Consider the following 26306-nt stretch of genomic DNA (forward strand, 5'->3'; position numbering starts at 1 on the left):
TCCAGAGCTAATTCATGCATTGATTTTCCCATTGATTTGCAGTAACTGCTGGGTTACTAGCTAGATTAGCAAAGGTATTTAAATATTAAGATGGAGTCATTTCAGTAGCCTTAGTCACCTTAGTACTTAAATCCAGTTGATTTATAGTTCAGATTAGGGCTCTACACAAGAAGTTGTGATCCCACAGTCTCTTGCTGCTTTTGGATGGCTCAGTGAACACATTTAAAATTCAGGTTTTATATGCCCTGATTGCTTTGAAAATGAGGTCTGTTCCCCAAATCACCTGGGCTTTGCAGAGCTTTTAAAAACATGTCCCTAAACACCCAACAGGTACCCTATCTCAGACTCACTGGGGTTTCTTCCTGCCTGGGAGTTAAGGTTCTTGGCTTGGTGTTTCAGTGAAGTTTCTAAATATTTTTACAGCTTATCACCAACCTGTTAAAGGATTGACAGATTCTGAGCTACCAGAGACACGGGTAGGCTATAGATAAAGTGACCAGCTGTATCATTGACAGCACATTTGGGAAACATTAACCAAAAGTAAAAGCCTTTTATAAGAAGGCCATAAAATGGCAGGAGTAATTATGTTTTTCCAAAGTTAATCATTGACTTTTGTTTATTTGGCTTTTTGTAAAAAACTTTTTCCTTTCTCTCCTATAATGAATAAAACCTATAAAAGGTCCAGCAAATTGGATTCAGCCTTTCTTCTTCACGGTGGCCCTGCTTGAAGGCTGATGAGGCAGAGGCCAACAGAGAGGCTTGCCTGAGGAAACCTACTTCACTGAGGGGTTCTCACCCTGAACGTGAATATGTTGGTCCACTTCTGGCTTCTCTGCAGCCTGAGCGCTGTTGTGACCCCTCAGGATGTAACACAACAAGCCAAAACGTTTTTAGAAGAGTTTAACATGAGGGCAGAAGATATCAGCTATGAGAACTCCATTGCCTCATGGAACTACAACACCAACATCACTGAGGAGAATGCCAATAAAATGGTGAGTGCTCCATCCTGCATCCTTACTGTTCTCTTAGGAATCTGACACTTTCTGGTTTGTTTTGGTTCCACCAAGCTTGTCTGAAATTGGAGTGTTACTTCTCTGGTAGCTGTGCTTCATTTTGGGGAGGGTAGAGGAGCTTGCTTTAGTGTAGCAATGCTCACTGGATGTGCCTGGGCCCCTTACAGTCTCTACAGCCTTGGGTTAGCACCTGGAGTGCCTGCACTGCACAGGGATGTCCAGAAGCTGGACTGCCATCACTTCAGGTCACTCCAATGAATGGAGGGAAAAGGCAAGGGAGCACTGCATGTTGATCCTGAAAATCTGTGTTGGATGGAGAGAGATGTTTCCTTCTGCTGAGTGCAACACCACCAGTGCCTCCTGGTGTAGTGTTTCCCTGTGGGGTTTCCCTTTCCAAGAGCAAAGCATTTCCCTTTCCTCTTGGAGAGGGCATATCCTGAGGGTGAAGATCCTCTCCAAGGGCCTGGGGTAGGTGCGCTCTGTGGTGCAAGGAAACAGGATCTGAACCTTGCACTTGCATGAGCTCAGGTCTCCCACTTTCCCTAAGACCAGACAAACACTGGGCTTTTTACTGACACAGGCAGTTGTTGTACTTCTCAGTGAGTATGCAAATATTTCCTGGATGCAGGCATTCTGTTAAATGTTTGCTGATGGATTTATAGGCCCACACCAGTTAGTCAGTGGTGGACATTTCCCCCTGCCCCCATCACTCTTCTCACAGGGCTGTTGGTACATTGCCTGGAGGTATTAGACTGGGAAAAATGAAGTGAGATCACAGACTAGCAAATGCCAGCAGTGGATTTTCTATTGCAGTGGTCTTGTTTGTTGGTTTGAAAGTCCATTTCTGTCTCAGAGCACTTTTATTTATGCTGTCTTCCAACACAGTTCTTGCTTCTCAACGCCAGCCTCTGTCTGCCCCAGCCCTGGGGGGTCTCTAGGCAGGAATTTGTCAAGAGCAGGCAGTCATGGTCTGGCTGGTTACTGATATTGCCATGCCTCAGCTCAGTATCTTGTAAGCGCAAAGCCTTTCAAAATGAACAAAAGCACTTTGAATTTTGCTTAGTTTAGAAGTGTCACATTTTTTAAAGTTAACGCAAGCCTTAGAGAAAACAATTCAGAGCATAAAAATGAAGCTGAACATCTATTTTTGCCTAATGGCTGGTCTTTCACTTTGTGGTCATATAACTTAATTAAAACATGTTTTAATTATCATATTTCTTAATTAAAGCTAGGAGACTTGTTGCTGGAAGAAATCCTAATGACTAATCATTGTCAATCTGGATTTTTTTCCGAGGCACCAGACACTTAAACGGTAGTGTTTCCAAATACATAAAATGAAAACCCTATATAGTATTTTCAGCATTAATGAGATGATAATAAAATACATGAGGAGATACCAGCAATAAAACCAATTAGGCTAGCGTTCAGAGAGAACTTTTTCTCTCTCTTGATCTCTTCAGCAGTGCTGGTAATAAACCCACTGATTCCCTCCTCCCATTCTGCTGGAGGAGAGTTAATGAATACTGTCCCTTCTGGCTCCTTCACACCCATTTTCCTTCTAAATTGTGTCACAAACCCTACAACTCTTCCTCTGACTTACCAACCAATTCCTCTAATTGTGGAAATATCGGACAGCTTGATAACTGCTTTCCCCTGGCTTTTGCAGCCAGCGAGCCCCCTCTTCTGCCCTGCCACTCCTGAGGCACCTCTCTGCTCCTGCTCAGGACAGGGAGCTCAGGAACACACTGGCACAGCAATGCTCTTCTCTGGGTGCTTATCAAGCTCTTTCCCACTGGGCTCCGCAGGCTGCTGAGGAGTGTCCGGAGTGTCCCATGAAGGGGAGAGTTTGGAAAGCCTCCCAGTGAGGGCTGCCCTCCTGCAGCTAGGATGGAGGAGATGTGGGGATGGGATTACCATGGGTTTACACCTGCCACCACCCCTCTGTGCTGGAGCCTGGAGCAGCAGGTGCTGTGCCCCTGTCACACATGGGGCTGAACAGCTTGGGCACAGCCCTGCAGAGAGTGTTGGTCCTGCTGGTGTGTCTGCCAGGGGTGAAGGGTGCCTGAGAGAGCTCCTCGGGCACAGTATGACATTGGAGTTCCCTGATGCCTCAGCACCAGAGATGGGTGTTACAGGTGCCCTATCCACAACCTGGGAAGCTCTGGTGTAAGCACAATTAAATAAATTCTCCCAAGGACCCAGGTTGATTAGTACTGTTCTTGTTGCCATTTGGAATTGCTGCTGATGTGTTAACCTGTGTACTAGAAAAAGGTGAATAAGGCAATCCCAACTCTGAATTGTGCTCTAATGCTACGACTTTGTGAACTGAAATTTGGGAGTTTCACATATCATGGTCTGTAATTGCAGAAGTGTTAAAAGCAATTTCATGCAAAATGTGGAGATTTTGCACACCCAATTTGGGCAACAGTTTAGAGCCTCCTTTGCCCAAGTATAATTTTTTATTTGCCAGCATTTCAGAAGAAAGTGATATTTGCCTTAAAAACAGACTCAGTGTCACTATCTTGGCAGCTGAGTGTTCCTGCTACTGCAGCAGAAATGGGGATTGACATCTGGGTCACAGATCTCTTTGTGTCCTGGCTTATTTCTTCACAGGTGAGTGAAGAGAAGCACTAAGGGAAGAAAATGTGATTTAGAATAGCAGGAGACACAGCAAAGTGATGCTGGATCAATTATAACAACCAAGGTGTGAGGAGACAGTCATGCTTTTTGCTGTTCCCAAAGAAAAATGGTTATCTGGAAGTGTGAATAAAACAAAGCCAAAAAACTCTCTAGCCATTTCACCAGGTGGTTTAAGTGCTCAGCCTGCAGTCCAGGGGTGTTTTTCACAAATGAAGTTCTTCCTAGAAGTGATATTTTTGTTCACTGAGTGCATCAGGCCACTCCAGTGCCTTGGAGGGATTAATTGAGGGTTGTGTGACCCCCTTCCAGAGCGAGGCAGGTGCCAGGTGGGCCACGTTTTATGAGGAGGCCTCCGGGAATGCCAGCAAATTCCCAGTGAGCAGCATCACGGATGAACTCACCAAGCTCCAGATCCAGATTCTCCAGGAAAAAGGATCATCTGTGCTGTCATCAGAAAAGTATAACAGAGTAAGTTGTTGAATCTAGTTCATCATTTCTGGGGGGTGAGTTCAGCTGCCTCTCACAGCACCCTCACACCAGGGCATGGTGCTGTCACCACCCTGCTTGTTCTGGGATGATGCAGTGGATGGTATGGAAGGGTACCATGTACACCTGTTCTAGGTGTTCACAGCAGAATAGGACTGGGGGTAGTCTGGCCTAGGAAGCTGGTTGCCATTTCTGTCAGCAGTTTTGCCATGGAATAAATTTCAAACACGCCTCAGAGCAGTCCTTACACTTATAGCTGGATTAGCCATAAAACCAAGAAAGGACATGTGGTAAGTTCTTGGTGAAGTCCAGACCTAGGGCAATGAGCAGAAAGAGATGGGTACAAGGCCATTCAATGAGTCAAAAAGGTGGAGATGGAGGAAGTCTTTCTTTCTCTGAACACGGCACAATATCACATTGGGAAAAAGAAGGAATGTTTCATTGCACTGGGCACCCTGGTATGCCTGAAAATGGGGAGGGTTCCACAGAAACCTGCTGAAGGCCAGCAAGATTTGGCAAGAACTGTAATGAGATTTGACATTTGCACTGACAAGCTCACCTAAGAGGCAGATACATGAATAATGACTATATGTGAAATTGAAGTGAGCAGCTATGCAGACTCAAAAGGGATTTATAACCAAACACCTGAGAGTTAAATTACTTTCCCTTTGCTGAAGATCAAATTGAAACATAGCACTGAGTCATGGGTACCTACAGTCCAGGACCCTACAGTCCTAATTCCAGAAGAATCCTGAGATTTTTCTGCTAAGGTCAGTAGTGCTAATCACCATGCAAGGGAAGCAGCAGATTGGCTGGATCTCTTGTCTGATCCAAGTAAGATGCATTTCTGAAAAACAGATTGTGTTGGTGGGAATGCTGGCAGTTCATACAAACAAATATTTATTTTGGATCACAACAGTGCACTAATGGTAATGTTGTCTCTGTTGAGGAGATATGTTCTTCAGCACCCTCCTTGTTTAGACACTTATTATTTCCTAGATAATGGCCTTTGGGACTGAAGTTGTTGATTCATGTTTCAAAAGTGACTTTTTTATACAACCTGATGGGGTTCCATAGGAATATAAAATTCCAAAAATTTGCCTGGGCACTGATTGATTGTAATGCTGACAGAGATAAAGTTAGAGGTACTCACTAATTACCCCTCCCACTGACAGCTCTTCAGAGTTCTGGTTTAAAGCTCTAAGTGAGAACTTGCATAGTCCTAAAGGGACAGATAAAAGTGGTGCATGTTATCCTTGAGGCATGAAGATGTGAAAACATTAAAAATATTTGAAACAAAGCCATAGGTTCTGAGATGCAGCTGAAAGATTTCAGGTGCATTTTGGCTTTCAGCTGGCCCAGGACATGAGCCATAGATTCTCTGTGGTGGAGTCCAAGCAGATCCATGCAATCCATGTGATGTGGACACCCACAGGCAACAGTCAGCCTGGCAGCGCCTGCCAAAGGGGCCCTTTGTGCTGCCACTCAAAGCCACAGCCTCCCTGCAAAGTGTCTGTGTGTTCATGCTTATGGAAGCACATTGATAAACTTCATTTTTTTATTGCTGCTGTGTATCGACAGCTCTCTCATGACAGTCAGTGCTCACTGAATCCAGAGCTCTGTCTGACTGGATATTATGAACCTGTAGGTTATATCATATATTTGGGAGATTATCTGTCTTTTCCAGATAGATCTGGTTCAGTTATGCATTTAGGCAAATTCTTTCATTAATCTCTCCTGAGCTCAAACATATGCTTAAATATTAAGCTGGTGGGTGAAGTGTTGATTCTAGCTTTTAAGGAATTAGCATAATTGGCTGTTATTTTGCACAGAGTGGGTTTCTAACAGGCTGTCTTGCATCTAACTTGCAGCTGGGCACTGTGCTAAATACAATGAGTACCATCTACAGCACTGGGACTGTCTGTAAAGCCAACAATCCATCGGAGTGCTTGGTGCTGGAGCCAGGTATGACACCAACCACTGCCCTACTGTGTTCTTCACCCTGAGGGTGCAGAGAGAAAGCCAAAGGGTGGCCCCTGATGGCAAAAGAACAGGCTGTAATTTCAACAGATACTTCCTGCTATCTACAGCTTAGTCATAATTTAATTGCACCTTGCAGTTCAGGCACTTCCATTGGACCTTCTGGCCACAAGACATACTGTCTCCTCTTTGTAGCAAAAAAAAACACTGGGGAGGGCTGCTCAGCTTGTTTGGCAGCCTGCCTGTCACCTGGGGTTTGCCTATATCACAGAAAATCCATTTTTTTATTCCCTGCCTTCAGTTGTGTTGGACTTAATGTTGCATTGAGGCCAGTTCTGAGAATTCTACCAACTTAAGGGAAGCTAATGTGGAGACAGCATTTAAGAGACTATGAGTCTATAAGACTATGGGTGTGCTCCATGCTTCTTAAAGACAAGGGGGAAACCTTACATTAGGAAAGGATGAGGTGAAATAATGGGATCTTTCAGTATATCAAGTACAAAGTGTTTTCTTCTCTGTTCATGAATTTCTTTCACTTTGGTTTGTTTGCCTGTTTTGAAAGAAAAATTCTGCTTTTTCAAAGCCTAGCACCTACTTTCTTGTTCTGACAGGTCTGGATGCTATTATGGCTGACAGCACTGATTATAATGAGAGACTGTGGGCCTGGGAAGGCTGGAGAGCTGATGTTGGCAGACTGATGAGACCATTATACGAAGAGTATGTTGAACTTGAAAATGAGGTTGCAAGGCTTAATGGTAAGTCAATTTTTGTTTTCTTTTTGTTTCTTTTTTCCCCCCCTTCTGGCTTCCAGAAACTAGTAAATATACTGCAGTCTTACCCATTTTTCCCAGGAATTCAAAACACATACATAATTTGCACACAATTTGCTCTTGGTGTGCATGTCTCAAAGTAAGAGGCAATGCAGACAACAGCCATTGACCAGTTCAGAGGTTTCTTCCCAGCCTGGAACAAGAGGCACCTTTTTGGCCAAGTTGTAGCCCTTCTTGGTTGGCACTTTTCCCAAAGGCCATAATGCATCAGTGCCCCTCATTACATAGCACCCAGAACTGCACCATTTGTGATTTATGGACAAGCACACTCCATCTACACAGCTTCTGAGTGTTGCTGAGTTTTGGCAACATCTCCTCTTTCCTATGGGCATTGACATTCTTGCAGCAGCCACAGTACGTTTATAAGCATTATTCCCCAGCTGGAATGATCAGATTTGGTAGGCCTGGGACAGCAGGTGCACTGGGTGTTCAAAAAGGATTTTGTACTAAGGGAGCTGTGCTTCCAGTCTGAGATCTCCACGCAAATCATATGGAACTCTTTTCAAGGAACAGTAGCAGCTGCCCTGTGATTTTCTTTTAGGGTCTTCTAAGGTAGCTTCTGAAGTAGCTACATCATCTGTCTCTTGGCCAGACTGCAGCTGTATCACCTGCTTTCCCATCCTCCCTGTTTTGCAAAAACTGTCAGGCTGGAGCTGGATAAGAAAATATGGCCCAAATAGTAAGACAGGGAAAAAAGCCAAACATTAAAAAATGGTCATTATGGCCTTCCTCTGTACCACTGAGGAAGAGATTGCAGCTAGAAGCCATTTTACTCCAGGCTTGATGGAGTGCAGTGGACTGGAAGATGTACTGGAAGTGGGAGCTGAATTTCCCTGCTGGTGTCTGCATCTGTCCTGTGGTTTAGTTTCTGGAAGAGGGAGCCCATATTCAATGTTCACCAGTTTATGCCTTCTGTGAGAACCTGTTAGCATCCAGCCTGAGCAGAGGCTGCTGTCCCTCATAGCCCAGGAGCTCCAGTCAGGATTCCTGATTTCCTTTGACCTCCATCTCTGGACTGAATGACCCTAACCAGCAGATAACCATGACATCAATTTCTGAATTTCTTGGAAATCTCCCATACCTGCATGTTCATGAGGGAGACTTCAGGGAGGCTTTTTCCTCTCTGCTAAACCCAAACTATCTAGAATTTTACTGCTTTTTTGGGGGGAAGACTGCAGGTCTGCATGGGATCTGCAGGGAGCTGTACTTCTGCAACCTAAGCAGTGCCACTTGTGGTGTCCTCATGTGATGCCTCCATGCTTTACAGGTTATTCTGACTATGGAGACTACTGGAGAGCAAATTATGAGGCAACATCTCCAGAAAATTACAAATACAGCCGTGACCAGCTGATTGAAGATGTGGAGAAGACATTTGAGCAGGTAGAGGCAGGAAGAGCTCTCATCTGGGTTGCAGGGTTGTGTTTTGAAATGGTGGGCTCACGTGCTGATTTTATGAATGAAGATGAAACCTGCTTTAAACTGGCTGATCTCAGTCTATGTGAATTTAACAGAAACAGATATGAGGAGACACGCATGACTTTTCTACCTCTGTAGCTGTTCAAGGACCAGCTTGGTCCCCAAAGGCAGGGGAAGAGGGAGATCTGCAGGTCCATGTCTCTCCTCCAGGTAGAGTCCATGGGGTAGATGGCATCCTTGATACTCCAGCTTGAAAGTCAATGCTCCCTCCCTCATACCTGGGCAGAACTTCTGTGGCTGGAGTCTGGATTCAGTGCCTGAGCCCTAAGGCAGGGGGAAAAGCTAAGCTGCAAGGTTGGGGTGCAGGTACCTGCCAGGAGCTTTTTGTCAGAGAGAGCTTCAAGGCTCTCTGTTTAAGAGTAATGAGCGGAATAGAGCAAAGTGAAAAATAAAAATGGTTTCCTTTTCCTCCTCTGCCTCCAGATAAAACCTCTGTATGAGCAGCTGCATGCCTATGTGAGACACAAGCTGGGGCAAGTGTATGGCCCCAAGCTCATCAGCTCCACTGGAGGCCTCCCTGCTCACTTGCTGGGTATGTCAATGCATCCATGGCATGCAAGCCTGACTTTATACACAGGACTGTCACCTACAAGGCACATGGGTGGAGAGCAATCTGACTGTTTAATCAAGATACTAACAAAAAGGTTACAGATAAAAGAAGGGTAGAGGAGAAATGGATAAATTCCCAGCAGAGATGACACAAGTGCTCAGCAGCAGTGGCAGGAAGGGAGGGCAGGTATTCTCATCCTCACCAAACCTCACACAGCACAAAACTTTAGCACTTGGCTGGGACATTTCCCTCCCCTCTGCAGCACTTGTCTTCCTTAGAAATGAGAGGTTTCAGAGAGACTTGTTTTTCCTTTCGGATTTTACTCTAAGATCACATTTCATAACTTGGCTTTCAAATCATGCAGCCTTAAGCTGCCATAAGTGTTGTGTACCTGAACATGGCACAACAATCATGTGGACTAAAAAAATGGATGTTCAGTTTTCATACAACTTTAGGAATGCCATCAGTCCTGCAACCATATTACCCAAGAATTGCTGATACTGGGTAATAAAAGGATCCTTGATCTGAGTTTATCCTATGCATGACGTTCCAGAACTGTTCCCCTTCACATCTGGATCAGGCCTTGTTAGATGAATAGAGTCCCTATTTTTGACACTGCACAATTTATAGACCTGTCTGGCACCTTTGAGCAATACATAATAAATCATTTAAAGTATTTCTTTGTTTCTCTCTTTTTCGGAAGGTGATATGTGGGGTAGATTCTGGACAAATCTGTATGCCTTGTCTGTTCCCTATCCAGCCAAACCAAACATCGATGTAACTTCTGCAATGATTGAAAAGGTAAGACATGCCTTTATGAAATATGCATTATGTAACAAATCTAGAAGGTATTAAAATTATGTACCACATATCAGCTGCTCTCTAGAAATCCATGGCTGCCCTCAGGCAGACACACTGCCAACAAAGTGTTTCTTTTGCATCCTTTTTTTGCTTTTCACTCTTAAGCGTTTATGCATTTTCACTGTACCCTTGGCTGTTCTCTGTTTTCCTCCATGCTCTTTGACCCCCTTAATCTTGCCTCCAAGTCTGTTTTCCTCAGAGACTCTTATCCATTAAGAGATATATTTTGTACATATAAATATTTCAGTACTCCTGGAGGGGGCTGGTATCAAATATGACCTTTGCCAGTCATTACCATAATCAAATAGTTTGTATATCACAGTTTGTTTTATTTTTGTCAGCCTTGTTTATTTGGATAGAGCTAGAAAAACTGCAATGCTGCCTGTTATCTTCTGATAACTGCATAGCAGCATAAGGTCTGTGTTTGAGATCTGTAGAGCTATCAGCTGTGACACCACCTTTACCAGACCAGGAACACGGGTGAAGATAATTCCCTGTAGTCTTGCCAAAGCCTTACTCCTTTTTTAAACTAAAGGGAATTTGATGGAACTAGATGGAATTTGATTTCTGAAATGCAATTATTCACCTGAAATCTACTCTCCTTTGTAGGCAGCACTCCATGAAAATGTTATGCTGGTAAGAGAAGGAGTAGTTGAATTTGATTCCTTAGCAGTTTGCACAAGTCTGCATTAATCTCACCTCTGTTTTACACTACTGACCCACTTGTAGTCATAAATTTGTGTCTGTTGAAGTACCACCACAAGAAGGGAAGCATTATTTACAAAGTCTTTGAGCAGTGGGAGGGCTCATCCTTGTTGGTGGGTGTGCCCAGTTTGGGATTTTAATCCAAATGAGGTGTTTGCCACCCAGGTCTCTGTGAGAGCTCATTTCAGTAAATGCAGAGCTCCTGCTGGGTAGAACAATAAAACTGCTGAATGGCAAAATTATCCTGAACATAACCACACCGTTCTAATCTGATAAGCAACTCCCACAGATACATTTGCCACGTTTTATGGTACTGGCTGAAGTCTCTCATGCTCATCTGCTGGGAATGTAGCTCCACTTCCTCAAATGTGTTGTCCCCAGGTTGGCTGAAGTGACTGAAGGGTCGGATCACAGATCTGACATACAGGAATGCATTTTTTATCTTACTTTATCTTTTATTGAGAGCTTCTCTAGTCTGGGTCAGGTGCAATATGCTGAACCTCTGAGTGCAGAAACCTATTTTGTTTGCAGGGAAAACACTTAAATCCAGTTCCCAGCAGAATTCACAGAAGTGCCAAAGGCAGCCACTACTGACTTACTCTCAATAGGCCAGGCAGAGGTGGGAAGCTCCTGAGAAATATGTTAAGTCAGCTGCCCTGCATCAAGCAGAGCACTGGGAACAGGCTGCATGCAGAAGCAGAGGTTAATGGTGGCATTGTCTCTTTCAGAAATGGGATGCAACTAAAATATTCAAATCTGCTGAGGCCTTCTTTGCTTCCATTGGCCTTCATAAGATGACTGAGGGCTTCTGGAATAACTCCATGCTCACAGAGCCGACTGATGGCAGGAAGGTTGTCTGCCATCCTACAGCATGGGACCTGGGCAAAAACGATTACAGGTACTGGAATTGCTATGACCCCTTCTTGTACTGCCTCCTAGAACAAACATATTTTCACTAAAGGTGCACCATGCTGTCTTAAGTTATAATTTCTCCTTTATTTTTTTTTTCTGGCTGAAGAGAGGGGGAGGGAAGACAAGAGAGCAGGGATCCTGTGGGACTGTAAACCTTTCTGTATAACTTTTCCTGTTAAGATCTACTCAAACTTACTCATAGATCTACTCAACGTCTACTCTCAAATTTTAGCTGAGAAGTGACTAATATTTTTATGAATTAGAGAAATAATGGCTATGTTCTAGGGCTTAAGGGATAAGCAGAAATGCAGGTGGATACCAGTGAGATAACAGCACATTTTGCAGCAATGACAGTGGTCCCTGGATAGCAAGGGAAAATCTCCTGAGAGTCCAATATCAATCTTCAGCAGAGTTATCCAGTTTCATGAAAATCCATCAGTCTCTGCCATACTTGGGAAAGAAGTGGGACAGCAAGTTCCCACACAATTAATACTTCTCACAGAAATTCGGACCCCTCTTGCAGCCCTCACAGTTACCCAGGGAAAGAAGCTGGTGCACAGCAGAGCCGAAGTGAAACAGCTCAGTGTCCCACCTCAGCAGCGTGGGGAAGGTGAAAAGAAGCACTCTTTGGAAGACATTCCTTTAAAAAATGGTAAACCCTACACGAGGATGAAGTAGCAGGAGTCACCAACACACAGGGGTTTATACATTACTGTCTTATTAAGATTGGTGGTTATTCACTCCCATACATACAGTGAGTTTATTGCCAGGTTTTAGGGAACAGGTGTTCTCACAAAACAGCAGTTTTCTCTTACTCCCTGGACAATTTCAAGGTGGCTGAAGGTGTTTTGCTGAGTTCCCTAGAAGTACTGCTGTAGCAGGAGGATCCGCACTGCATACCAGGATGTAGCTGCCTGGGTTTTGCAAAGGGCATTTGCCAGCTCGGGAGGGGCTGTGCCCCATGGCTGTGGCACACAGGGCTCAGCCTTTCTCTGGGCCACTCTCTATCTAAGCAAAGACACTTTATTCTGGTGTGTAGGATCAAGATGTGCACCAAAGTGACCATGGATGACTTCCTGACAGCACACCACGAGATGGGGCACATTGAGTACGACATGGCCTACGCGGCACAGCCCTACCTGCTGAGGAGCGGTGCCAACGAGGGCTTCCATGAAGCTGTAGGGGAAATTATGTCACTCTCTGCAGCCACACCTCAGCACTTGAAATCTCTTGATCTGCTAGAGCCAACTTTCCAAGATGATGAAGGTAAATAAATGCATAAATTTTATACATGTATATGAAAGCACTTTCTGTCCTTATTTTGTAGCAGACGATCATGCCTGCAAACTCAGCAATCAACTGACAGGCTTCTTACTCCTCTAATTTACCAGAAATACTATTTTTTCTCCAAATTGCATTGTGAAGCAAGGATCACTTCTTTACAGTGCTGTTACATAATTTAAAAAGAAGTAGCTAGCACTTCACTACCTTCAGTACTGAACAACTCATCCTTAAATCTTCATAGTTCATTTAGATGAGTCTCCAAAACTTTTTTCAATCTCTGTTGCATGAATCCATACATATCTCTATCAATATATGTATTTAGCAGTTCAAATGAAACTGAAACCTTGAGATTTACATTTCCCACTTAAGTGACTATTGATTGAAAACATAGGTAGGCCCTCATTATAATGCAGTTCATCTGGCTTCTGAGCACTGCCTTGGATGGATGAAGATGAACAGTTTATACATTTTGAGATGTCTTCAGCTCAGAATTCCTCAGAGACTGGAGAGGTTCTCAGTGATGGGTAACTAACTGTAAATGTCAAAGGACTAGGTTATTTAAGAGTTTGTGGGAAAGAGACAAAACAGTGTGCAATTCCTAAATGATCTTATGTTTTTTTCAGTAGTATTCTTCCTTCCACTTTTTCCTTAGTGAAAATCTGTAATTCAAACAAGATGTAAGCATTAGCTGTTAAAGGAAACAACTTTAGCATCCAATCAGATACTAATTGCTACCATAACCATTACCTTAACTGCTTCTCTCTTCAGAAACTGAAATCAACTTTCTGCTCAAACAAGCACTAACCATTGTTGGAACAATGCCTTTTACTTACATGCTGGAGAAGTGGAGGTGGATGGTGTTTAGGGGTGAGATTACAAATCAGGAATGGACCAAACAGTGGTGGTAGATGAAGTAAGTTTGAGAAACAAAGGGGATTTTTTTTTCATATGAACCTGCAAACTCAACCCTAGTTAACATACTGAGGTGTTTGTGCCCCCATAGGGCAGGATCTGTGTCTCTGGGTTTGTCTGTAAATACCAATAGAGTGCTAGATAGAAATACCCAACTGTGGTGCAGACAATGTCTCGTCATGTCTCATGTCAGCTTCCTGATAAAGAGAGCCCATGGCCTTTGCATGGCCTGTTCCAGATCAAAATTGCTGTCCCCCTGACACATTCCCCAAGACATCTTCACAGCTAAAGTACAGCCCTTCCCTAAGTCTCATTGGTCTCATTGTGCCCTGGTTTGCTCCCCACATCCTTAAGGACAAGTGGAAAGTGAGGTTCATTGTGCTTGCCAGCCAGAGAAACATGCAGATCTCAATTCACCAAGTATCTGAGCACACTTCCCTTCCCACTGTGTAGTGCTTTTGGAGGCAAATTGTCTGAAAGATTTCAGACTGAATCTTTCCTTCCTTGTGTACTAAGATATCATCTTTCTCAGTACAGAAAATACAGTTCCCTCGGCAAGTAACAGCCAGAGGTACCTTTTCAGATTGTGCCCATCAATCAGTCTATTTTCAGCACCTTGGAGCACAAGATTAAAAATAAATGTGATTCAGACTGGAGTTTGTAATTTCCCAGGTTGGTTTTAATATGAGGGCAGAAAAATGCAAAGAAACCAAAAAAGCCCCACACTGAAAATGGAGCCTGAACTCTAACACGAACATGAACAGCAAGCCTCCATCAGCAAACAGAATCTATAATAAAAGTTGATATATGCAAGCCTCCTGACCCACTGTAAAAATCAATCAGCTTCAATGTATTCAAAAGTAGCAGAGATGTCAGAGAAATAGAGAATGACAAATTGTTTAGGGAAGCTTATCACATCTGTTGCAGTGGCACTGCAAAGCTCTCTGCTTGAAATACAGGTTTATGAAAAATATTTCCATGGAAGCTTATTGCCATTTTCAGAACTCAAGGCATGGGTTTGTTTCTCAGGAAACACAGTCTCAGGAGAGGAAAATAAAGAGAAATCTTATCTCCAGCGGAGTGGCACAGGAGGTTTTTGGGTTGCCTAGTCTCTGCATGCCCTTGCCAGGAACAAAATACAGGTCTCTAGACTTGGGATGGCCCAGGGCATGAGGTGGTTTTGTGAATCTCATGTCTTGCAGATTATTTCACACCACTAATTGATCCCTGCACACCTTGCCATCATACAAATCCCTTCCTTGCATTATGAGTTTCCAAACAGCTTCCTCTCTGTGGTCTCTGGCTGTGGAGCAGAACTCGCTTGGGGTTACTGGGAGCTGTATGGAATTCTTCTGTTTGCAAGTGAGAGGTGTCCATATGCATCAGACAAAACTGAAGAAAAGCTGAGCCAGATTGCCTTTGTTTATTGTCTATAAACAGAAACCCTGTGTTGTTCCTTCTTCTCCAGGAGAGCCATAGTTGGTGTTGTGGAGCCAGTCCCTCATGATGAAACTTACTGCGACCCTGCCACGCTGTTTCACGTGGCCAACGATTACTCCTTCATAAGGTAGGGCAGTGTTTCATTCATGACTCAGGTTTTGTCTACAGAGCAAGCCCCAGCTACCTAAAACATCTGCTGGAGAGTCTCAGGATCCAATCTTATTTTGTTTAAAGCCCAGACTGAAGGTTGCTGATTTCAATGGGAGTGTTTCTCTGCACATCAGAGGTTGTTTCACAATAATCTCTGAGCAGTGAGGAGGCTGCTGACCTTCTTACTGAACGGAAAAGTTTCATGCTGCCATCAAACCAGCAGGAGCACTTGTGTATGAGGTGTTTGCCCCCTGGGGGATCACTGTGCCCCGTGTCATTTGGGCCATGAGCATGCAGCCCTGGATGTCCACTGTGTCCCAGCCACCTCATTTCAGAGGGCTCAGAGCAGAGAGCTGGACCTTAAAAACTTTACTTTCTTCTGATTTATGTGGCAACAAACACATTTGGGGCTCTTCTAGTCCACTTGATCTTGGCATTTTGCTGGATTTGAGTTAGCCTAGCCTGTGAATATCAGCTGGCCTCTGTCCCTGCAGTGCAGTCTCCCAAGCAGGAGTGACAGCTGATGCAGCAGAGCTTTCCAAAGGCCAAAGGCTTGCAGGTTTCCTTGACAGACAGCTAATAAAACCTGTGCCTCCTTTTCCTTGCCCTTCCTTTAGGTATTACACCCGCACCATCTATCAGTTCCAGTTCCAGGAGGCACTTTGCAAGGCAGCCAACCATATTGGCCCTCTTCACAAATGTGACATTACCAACTCCACTGAAGCTGGGCAGAAACTCAGGTAACGAAGCAAATTTCTCACATGTAATAAATTAGAGTGTAACAAAGCTTCTGGAGTAAATGAGTCTGTATCAAGAATAAACAGCTTGGAAATTTAGCCTATACCTGCTCAATTCATTTTGATGAATTGACTGAATTTATGTACACTAAGGTTCTAAACATCAAAGGTTTAATTACTTGTTTGTGGGAATAAAATATTTTATTAATAGGAGTAGTGGGAGAAAGGAGTGAATTCAGAAGCAAAGAAGAACACCTTTGTACTGATCACAGTGTATTTCTCATCCAGATGGAGCATGGCAATAACATATGACTTCTTGTTCCACATATACAGACAATTGCTGGAATTAGGGAGATCCAAGCCCTGGACTGAAGCACTGGAAAGTGTAACAGGAGAGAAATACATGAATGCAGCTCCCTTGCTCCACTACTTTGAACCTTTATATGAGTGGCTGAAAAAAAACAATTCTGGCAGATTCGTTGGCTGGAAAACAGACTGGACACCATGTACGTATGGCTTGTGGGTGATTCAAGGACACGAGTTATTCTTCACAACCCTGGGTTAGCAAAGTGCCCCTCTCTTGGCGCTGTTGGAGGCTATTCTCCCTAAAAAAGCAGGGTTATGGGAAATAAACACTGAGCTGTAAGTTTTACTCACAGGAAAACCGACTGGCTTCCTCATGGCCAGAGCTGAAGAAGTCAAAATGTGTGCTTGTCAAAGCCTCACCTTGTTCACAGAAATTGAGGTGTCTTTTTTTTTCATGATGGCAGCACTCAGAGTGTGGGATGGCTCTACAGAAGGAGAAACATTCAGAAGCTCGATCTTGTGTGGCACTTTCCTGAGAGCAGCGTGCCTGTGTTGCAGAGCTGGGAGCCACTTGTCCAGGGAGCTAGGGGCAAACCAGTACAAAAAATTACTGCTATGGTTTTGCTGACATGTGTTAGTCAAAGAGGGGAGCTCAAGGGGAGGAAAAGGAGGAGACTGTGGAAAAATGCATTTTTCAGCTTATTGTCACAGTGAGTGATGAACCAGACAGGTTATATTTGTGTAATCATTGCTGGCGCTAGAGAGCATTGTAACTCTTACAGCCCTGTGCCAGTCTCTGATAGTGGGATTCACCTAACCAGGCACCAGCATCTGCATCTAAGCTGCTCATTCCCAGTGATGGAAGAGACAAATTTTCCTTCTATCTGCTACAAAACCAGACTTGGGAACTGACAGCTCAGATAAGTGTGTTTGCAGTAGAGGTGACTGAAGGGAAACAAAATCAGTCCCACCACGCTCTCCAAGGGGAGCAAAGGAACCTGTAAGGAAGCTTTAGCCACCTCAGCATTTCCCAGGAGCAGACTTTCTGTTGCAGCAGCTCTAACATGGCCCTTGTTTCTTTCTGAACCAGATTCTAGCAATGCCATCAAAGTGCGCATCAGCCTGAAGTCAGCTCTGGGGGACGAGGCGGTGAGTGTGTCTGTGCTGTGGCACCCTCCTTATTGCTTGGCCAACAGAGGTGGTGTGGCAATGGCTCAGAAAATAAGTCAGGGCATGGCTGATCTTTGTGTCTGAAGGGTGGCATCAGCTCAGCCAAAGGGTTATCACATACAAGTTGTCTTGTCTAAGTTTGTGGTCAAGGCTGCCTCTAAAATTAGTGGAGGAACTTCTGAGTGAGGCCACCCATTTTAGGAAAGGCATCTCAGCTAGGTGAGTTATTCTGCAGAGATAGCAATCATGATTTTCCTCCTCCTACAGAACAGGCCTGGAGGGCTAACATTGAGGAACCTGTGTACATGAATAGTTTCCCCAGATTTGCTGATGTCTCCACTTAAAGCTTCTACCTAATTTCTTCTAATTGCCATTATCATGGCTATGGTGGCTGCCTTCAGAAGTTATTAGAGCAGCTAACTTCACATTTAAAAGCAGGCTGGTGGATCCCACTCTCTGTCCTTAAATGCTCTTGATTTCAAACTAAAACACATCTGTTAGCATTTCTCCATAGATTTTTGTTTGGCTGTGTACAGTAATATTTCCAGGCCCTGATGTGTTCAGCTGCCTCCCTGCCCTCCAACCCTGACGCAGAGACAGCTTTGTTACTGAGATTGCAGGGGACAGTGCAGTGCAGCTGCTTCTGTTTCAGACGAGGCGAAGGGCTTTCATTCCCAAGAGCTTGTCTGCTTTGCCCAATTATACCAGCTGGTCCAATAAAACGTATTACAGCAGTGAAAAAAATCTCATCAAAGCCGAAGATGGCTTTTACGATTTTAAACAGAGCGTTGGCTTAGCCCATCTGCTTAACCCAGGCTGCAAATTCACTCCTTATTCTAACTCTTCCTCTTTATGCTAATCTCGTGGAGGCAGTGTAGAAGGTTTAAGTGCAGACACTTCATTCCTCTTAATAGCCATTTTCACCTTCCAGGACATTAGTAATTTTCCAAGAATGAGTATGTCATCAGGCAGGCCATTTAGACCTGCGTGTTGGAGCCTATTGCACTAGCAAGGACACAAACCACGGGCCCATTTTTCATGAATTGATGCTCTTGCTTCTATCACTCTCTCACACGCAAGCCCCACTGGAGTTTTATTGCTTCCTAGACTGCCTAGTCGAGTTAGATACAATTCAAAACTGATAGCAACAGCATAAAAAGGTTCCATATTACAACACGTTTATTAGTCATTATGGTTAATGTTTAGCTTAACATCATTTTTATGCCTGCCTTTAGCCATCATAGTCTTTTGTTGTGCAATTGAGCAGCTGTAAAACAATCTCATACAGATTACTTAATTTGAATTATTGTATGGACAGTAGGTTCCTAAGCTCTGAAGAGGAAGCCATACATTTTCCTCTCAAAACCAGTTCACATCACTGACTGGCAAGAAACCTTTTATGTTTGGTTGCTTTCTGCCTCCCCACGAATGTGCCTTTTGCTGAGCTGAATGCTGGTATGGCAGCAGCAGGTAATGGTACACGTGTGAGCTGGCACAGAGAAAAGGCAGGGGGAATCTCGGGCAGAATCTCAGCCCAGCTACACAGAGTGATGTGTTTTGGGTGCTTTGCACGGCTCACAGTGCACAGAAGCTGTGGGCAATTGTTTAAGGTGTATTTTGAGTTGCTTTGCCCTCACCTAACAGCACAAAGCACTCTGAGTATGCCAGCAAACAGTTTTGCATTTGTGCTTGCTGGCTCTGGAGAGAGCAGGCAGGGAAGGATTGCTGCTCTGGGGCTCAGGCAGGGAAGGATTGCTGCTCTGGGACCCAGATACAGCTCAGGTACAGCTGTGCTGGGGGCCAGGGAGCTGCAGCTCACACAGGCTGTGACTCAGCCCCAGCAGGGACGGTTCAACAGCCCCAGTTCTGGCAAATTAAGCATCCAGACTCTGGATGGGCTCAGCGCCAGCTGTACCAGAGCGTGCACTGCCGCAATTACCCTGCTAATTGTTTTCAGGCTGATGAGATTAGAGCTGCAGCCACAGCATTGCTGGATCACCGGTGCAGCTGATAAGGCTGAAACATCCACAGCTTTGCTTCAGCTGGGGCTGTATGAAAGTGCCTGCACAAGGGAAACTGCTCCAAGATCCCCACTGAATGCCTTGGGGTCTGTCACATTTAAAGTAAACTGTTCCAGGAGTGCCTGCCCCTAACTGCCACTTAAAAACCAGACCCCTCTCCAAATATTAATTCAAAATTCTCTACCAGGTCAATGTCATATATGTGATCACATTGCAAAGGGCTGTCACACAAGACAGTGTTAGAGAATGGAGAGCTGTCAGCCTGCAGGCATTTAGATGTATTTGACAATGAAAAATCCTTTTTGAATCAGAGGCCACACTTACACTGTCTTTCAAATCACATACTGGATCTCAGAGTGAACACACTGTAACAGAGCAGAGGTGCCTGGCAGAGTTCATTTCTCTCTGAAAGCAAAGCAGCTTCTGTAGGGTACAGTGTGGGGTGGGGGCCTGGGATGCCTGGGGAAGCCTTGTGGGTAATCACAACTCAAACACAGATCAGAAACCAGCCAGGTACTTCTCCTCCACACAGCCAGTAATAGTATTTATAAAGGCAATTGAGAGGCACAGTGGCAAAAAGAATACATTAGTTTAAAAAAGACAAAGTGTAAGTTAGAGAAATGAATAAATGATTAAAAAGTTAACATACTAAGTACAGAAAGCATCAGTGGAGGAATCAAGCTCAGTTAGATCCTGGTAAAATAATAATAATAAAAAAGCAGCACTGCAAGCCTAAAGATGTTGGGCATAAATAGAAAATTTAGAAACCCCAACAGCAGCCTCTCAGCTGTGATAGTGAACAGTGCCAGCTGCTGGAGGCAGCAGCAGTAACAAGAGGAGGAGCTTCAGTGCAGGGCTGTGCCAGCAGGAGAAAGCTGGGGGCATTTGCCTCGCAAAGGGAACTCAGCCTCAGCCTTTCCTGGTGGGAACAGCTAGGGCTGGCACAGCCCCTGCCCTCCAAATGCCCTGGGGACTGCTCTGATTGCCGTGGCTTTGGGTACCTGTACCTTTCCCAGGACCTGGTCCTGAATGGGCTGACAGCAGTGGGTTCTTTCTGCCCCTTCCTGCCCTTTATTAATGGAATCAGGACTCTTTAGGTTGTGAGGGACCTTTAAAGATCAGCTAGCCCAACCCAACAGCAGTGAGAAAGGACATCTTCAGCTAGGTCAAGTTTCTGTAAGTCTCACCGAGCCTGACCTTGAATGTTTGTAGAAACTGAGTATCCACCACCTCTCTGGGCAACCTGCTCCAATGCCTCATCACAGTAAAGAATTTTTTCCTAGTAACTAGTCTAAATCAACTCTCTTTTAGTCTAAAACCATCACTCCTTGTGCTATTGCAACAGACCCAGCTAAACAGTTTATCCCTGTCGTCCTCATAGATATTTATACATCTCTCTCATTTTACATCAATGTCAAGAGGTGGACGCATCTGAAAAATGTAGCTAGGTTTTATAAAGCCTGTTAAAACAGAGCTGCCTTCTACCACACCTTCCTGAATAATGCTCAAGAAAGTCAGGAGCTGACTTTCCATCACTGACAGCATTTATGGACCTTCCTGCCCAGGTACCATAAACACAATCAAATCTATGCCTGAGTGGAATAAAAAGATATTGCCACAGAGTTCAGCTGGGGATTTTCCCTTTGTGCACACATGCTGTTTCACAACAGACCAGGCTGCTTTATCACCTCCTGTGGTGGTTTTTGCCCCCTGTACAGCTCTTGGTTCCTGCCCCAGAGAAGCTTATTTTGTCTTCCACTGCAAATAACTTTGGACTCATAAGGCAGGTCAAGAGAAGCCTGCACACAGGCAATACTTTTTTTTTTAATATCACCTACCTATCCTCCAGGGAAAAAACCCCAAATATGTGCTTGCTGCAGAAGTACCGATACAAAGAGTTTTTTACCAAAACAGACCACAAACAAAAATCCGAGCTCATCAAGCAAATAAATTAGCCACCTTCACACAAGAGCTCTACCACAAAGGTTCTCCTCCTTAACAGAACAGCTCTGCAAATAAAATTATGTGATTAAAACAAGAATCTAAATAATGAAATCTTTAAAACTGAAAGAGAATGTACAATATTTAGTAGGAATAGCCTTGCTGATGCCTTTTCTCCCTGTACGGCAGGGAGGTGTGCTGGGCCTGCAGCATCTTCAGCAGTCCCATACAAAGGTGCCAGAGGTTGCAGAGGGACAGCATGATGTCTGGCACAGGGATGCCTCCTTGGACATTCTCCTGCACAGTGCCCAGATCAACAGACCTAAAGGGTTTGGGTTGGTTTCTGGTGTGCTATCATGGCCCAAATAAATAATACTGAAGTGCATGCCAAGCATCACAGTTGCTATTTCTTTTTAGAAGGATTTCTTAATGTCCCTGATTTCTTGCCATCTCTGAGGAATTTCTCTTGTGCTGTTCCTGCAGTATGAATGGGATGAAAGCGAGCTCTTCTTGTTCAAGTCATCTGTTGCCTATGCCATGAGGAAATACTTTGCAGAGGTGAAGAAGCAGAAAGCTGCCTTCGAGTGAGTGGCTTGCCTAATTGTGCCAGCTCTGCCTGCATTGCTCCTGCTCAGCTAATGGCAGGAACTGGTGGGATTAACTGTGCTTCCTGTCAAATGTAAGGTGACAGAAACAATGTCAAACATTGTTTGCAAAGAGGCAAGATGACAGCTTGGGTATGTGAGATCTTTCCCCTCAAGAGCCTGAAGTTTAGGAATAATGTGCTAAAGTTAGGTAAGCAGGCTTTGTCTCCTGCAGCTTATCAGTGATAGAGATGAACCTTTATAATTTGTGCCAAACACACATATAGAAATATCAGGGAAGGCAGACTGATTAGAAATAAACATTTCTAGCAATGTATGTAAATCATACTGAATATCCAAGAAGTTTGGGGCTAAAGAAAGATAAACATGTTGACTATAAAGCACTAGAATTTGATATAGACTTACTATCTTATCTAGGTTCAGTTACAAGCATAAAATCTTTCACCTGAAAGTGATTTTGGTAAGAAAAACAACCCTTTTGATTAAGTATCTTCAATAATGTTCTGAAGCTATCTACCAAAGCTATTAGATATTACTTTATAGAACTACAGTTATGTAATATCTAGAATCTACTCTAGAAAAATAAGAAAGAAACATATTTTTTTTCCACTTTGTACTTCACACATCACCTCATTCATGAGATCAACCTCAGACACTCTCTGCAAGTGATTATGTGCTATGGAAAATTACACCAAGACTTGTCTTAGGTATGAGGGAGACTCAGCTCAAGTTACAAATTAGCACATAGAAAAAGGGATTCTGGCAGGAAAACAGATTTCACTTGCCAGCTGATTTCACTATGCCCCCAGTGTAAGCTAAACCTCTGGCAACATCAATCAAACACAACTGTTCACTGGCTTGAATTTAAAGCTAATGTCATCTCAACAATGGAAATAACCTTTTTCTTCTGTTTCTCCTTCAGCATTACAGACATTCATGTTGGGGAATTGACACAAAGGATCTCCTTCTACATTACTGTCAGCATGCCAGGCAATATCAGTGACATTGTGCCCAAAGCTGACGTGGAAAATGCCATCAGGTGACATTTTGCTTTCTGGGAAAAAAAACGCAACCAACCAACCAACCAACCAACCAACCAACCAACCAACCAACCAACCAGATGGAAGGCTGGAAGGGAAAGCAGTGCTTAAGTCAGCTGAGGCAGAAGCAGAGACAAGAAAGTAAATCATGCAGTTAAAATGAAAATAGTGGGATGAGAGATACTAGGATGAAAACTATTGTGGCAGAAAGAAAATAGTCCATCTATCAGATGGTATCTTGGACAACAGCCAAATAAAATGCTCCAGGGTGTTGCCAAAACACATCTTATTTGCATCAGACCTTGCCAGCCACCTAATTGCTCAAACTTTAACAGGAACTATTTTATATCCTGAAATACAGAATGCAGTAATGATGTGTGCATGCACACGTGTGTTCTTCCTCTCATTTTTGAAAAGTCAGTGCAAGAATTATTGTTAACAAGAACTCCAGAATAATGGTGTACTAGAAAGACAGCCAGATGTATTTGATTATACAGAAGAGGTCAGAGCAGGAGCTAGTTTCCACTTACAGGTTAATAAACAGCTCTTTTATGGCATGGTGTGGTACCACTGTAAGTCATTGCTATAAAAATGATAAGTAAAACTGCAACTCTGCAGAAGATCATGGGTAATGTGCAGTGGGAAATGAAGAGGGCACAAATCTATAAGCAGCATCAACCTGAGATGGGGTTGAAGGAGCAGTGAGATACATTGGTGAACTAAGGGAGAAGAATATGGCTGTGAAAGTAACTCTTGGGTTAGCACTCAGTAGCAGATGTGGAATTTTAAGGAAAAACAAGGCACAGATGATACACCAGGGAAAGGGGTTTCAGGGCAGTGAGAAACACACTAATCAAAATTGTGTAAGATTGTAGGAGGGAAACAGGTAAGATGTCAAAGCTATGGTTTTATGTGGCATAAATAAGAAACTTTTCAATAGACAAGAAATGGTAAAGAGAATGAACGGCAAAATACAAAGAGAGAAGGAGATCAGAAGGTTCATTTAATAAATGTTAAGACTGAGTTTAAGAGTACATACAGTGTCTGAACACGTCAGTTAAGCTGCAATAGGTTAAGGGTTTAAATTTCTAGGATTGTTACTCACATGCCAGAAGGAAAATGGGTTTAGCAGTACCTCCTCTGCTGCCTTTTACACTGAGCTGTTCAGGGGAAGCTTGCCATGCTGAAGATTTATAAAAAACTGAAAATGGTTCCTTTCCTTTCAATAAATGTGTGAAACCCTTTGAACTTGCATTTGATGGCAGGATGTCTCGAGGACGAATGAACGAGGCTTTCAGACTCGATGATAGTACCCTGGAGTTTGTGGGAATACTTCCAACCCTGGCTGCCCCTTATGAACCACCAGTAACCATCTGGTTAATTGTATTTGGGGTGGTCATTGGTCTGGTTGTCATTGGAGCTATTGCCTTGATCATCACTGGGCTGAGAGATCGCAAAAAGTGAGTAATATTTTTGGGTACTGTGGTCATGACTACTGGGAGATGTCCCTATAATTGAATAATCAGGATTTTTTTTACAGATTAGGCTTCAGTTAACCTGAAGCAAGTTAAGGAATGAAAGCCTGTTATCCCTTTCCCATCAACAGTGATAGCTAAAGGTTCATCTCCCTGTCTCTCAGTAGAGGACAGCTTTGGCAGCTTTATGCAATTTCCCCATCACCATCAGTGTAACCAATGCTTTGGCCACAGGGTGGCCAGGCTTCTGCCAGGGAGGAGGGCAAGTCCTGCTGGGATCATGGTGCCTTCTCCAACAGCAGAGTTCCCCACATTCACCAGCACCTGCATTTTTCTTTAATCTGGTTGTAGGCTGTACAGTAATGACGTTTTCCTTAAATATTACTGCATGAACAAGTATAACTTGGTTGGTTTTCTATGTCTCTCTGCTAACAGGGTTACTAAGAACATAGCAGATTTGCTAGAGTTCCTCTTAAACCTAGCTCGATTTCTTTTATATAAATATTTCCAGTTAACTACAGTGTTGTTTACAGTCAGGGCTTCTGGAGATCCAGAAGGACTTGGAACAGAACAGGGACCTTCTAATATAAATGAATTTTTGTTACAGGAGAGCAAGAGAAAGCAGAGGTGAAGCAGGATCAAATCATGAAGAGGTGAACCCTTATGGTGAAGAGGGAAGAAGAAACCTGGGCTTTGAGCCAGCTGAAGAGACACAAACATCATTTTAAAAGGTGTGGGTACACTAAGGGCTTCTGGGCTTTTTTTAATTTCACTTTTAACAATAGTGCCTAGCAAAGGAGCAAAACACTATGGATGTCATCAAACAATGTCTTCTGGTTGACCATTAATCTACTGGTTCATGGCCAATAGCAACTAAATCTGCTGTTTATGTGGTAACTAGAAAACATGCATGGCTTTTCTATGAATTATGTGCATAACATTACACACCATTTGTGCTGCTTTTCATGTGTGTGCTGCACCCAACATCTGTTTCCTGTGTAATGAGATACAAAAGCTTGGAAGTGTACAGTTGTACACAGACCAAGACACACAAAACAGTAACTCATGTACTCCTGAAGAACATCTTGATCTTTCCAGATGGAGACCTCAACAGTGTTTCTAAAGACAGTGATGAAAAAAACCTTGACTATCAGAGATAAAGAACTCAATTTGATATAACTGCAATTTTTGCACCTTCAAGAAATCTGTATCAATGTAAAATGGATACTGGATGAAGACTAACAAGCACTGGAAGTTTATTAGAAAATTATAACATAAGTTATTTTTCTAACTGTTTGCTTGATAAGTATTGTAGAGATGAAATAGCCCATGCTCACTCAAAAAAAATCTCTTTTATGTTGACATTAAAAATAGAAACTTTCTTAATACTAAATGATCAAAGTGGTTTTGGCTATTTTTCCCTATACCTTGGCCATTGCCTCCACTATTCCAAATACTGCATTATAAATGCTGTCTACAACAAACACAATTGTGCTATTACATTCAAGGGGCAGTAGGTTGAGGCTTGGGAAATTCTGGTTGCACCCAAAGAGCAAAATCTGTTCACATGGATGATAGAGCAGCACTGGACCAGGCTGCTTGTTCTGTACTCTGGGAGGGGCTGTGGGATCTCCACCTTTAGAATTGTTCAGAGATCAGGTAGATGAAGGTATGGATGATAGAGCAGTGGAGATAATCCCACTCTGACTGAGAAGTTTTACTAGATGACCTCCAGAGGACCCTTTCAGCCAGATTTTCTGCAATTCTGAGTC

At 43.5% G+C, this 26306-nt stretch overlaps 1 protein-coding gene across 1 annotated transcript; it reads left to right on the forward strand.

The window, feature by feature from the left end:
* Positions 1-809: 809 nt before the first annotated feature.
* On the forward strand, positions 810-25539 carry ACE2 (angiotensin I converting enzyme 2). The gene is given in 18 exon segments (XM_005426164.1): positions 810-992; positions 3963-4121; positions 6011-6104; positions 6731-6874; positions 8217-8329; positions 8849-8957; positions 9679-9776; positions 11270-11439; positions 12493-12719; positions 13506-13650; positions 15118-15216; positions 15857-15979; positions 16310-16482; positions 17373-17431; positions 21898-21998; positions 22942-23058; positions 24325-24519; positions 25142-25539. Coding segments are annotated over 18 exon segments (2430 nt in total). The 3' UTR covers positions 25263-25539.
* The last annotated feature ends 767 nt before the right edge of the window (positions 25540-26306 follow it).

The sequence above is a fragment of the Geospiza fortis genome, unplaced genomic scaffold (genome assembly GCF_000277835.1).
Source record: "Geospiza fortis unplaced genomic scaffold, GeoFor_1.0 scaffold285, whole genome shotgun sequence".
Taxonomy (NCBI): Eukaryota; Metazoa; Chordata; class Aves; order Passeriformes; family Thraupidae; genus Geospiza; species Geospiza fortis.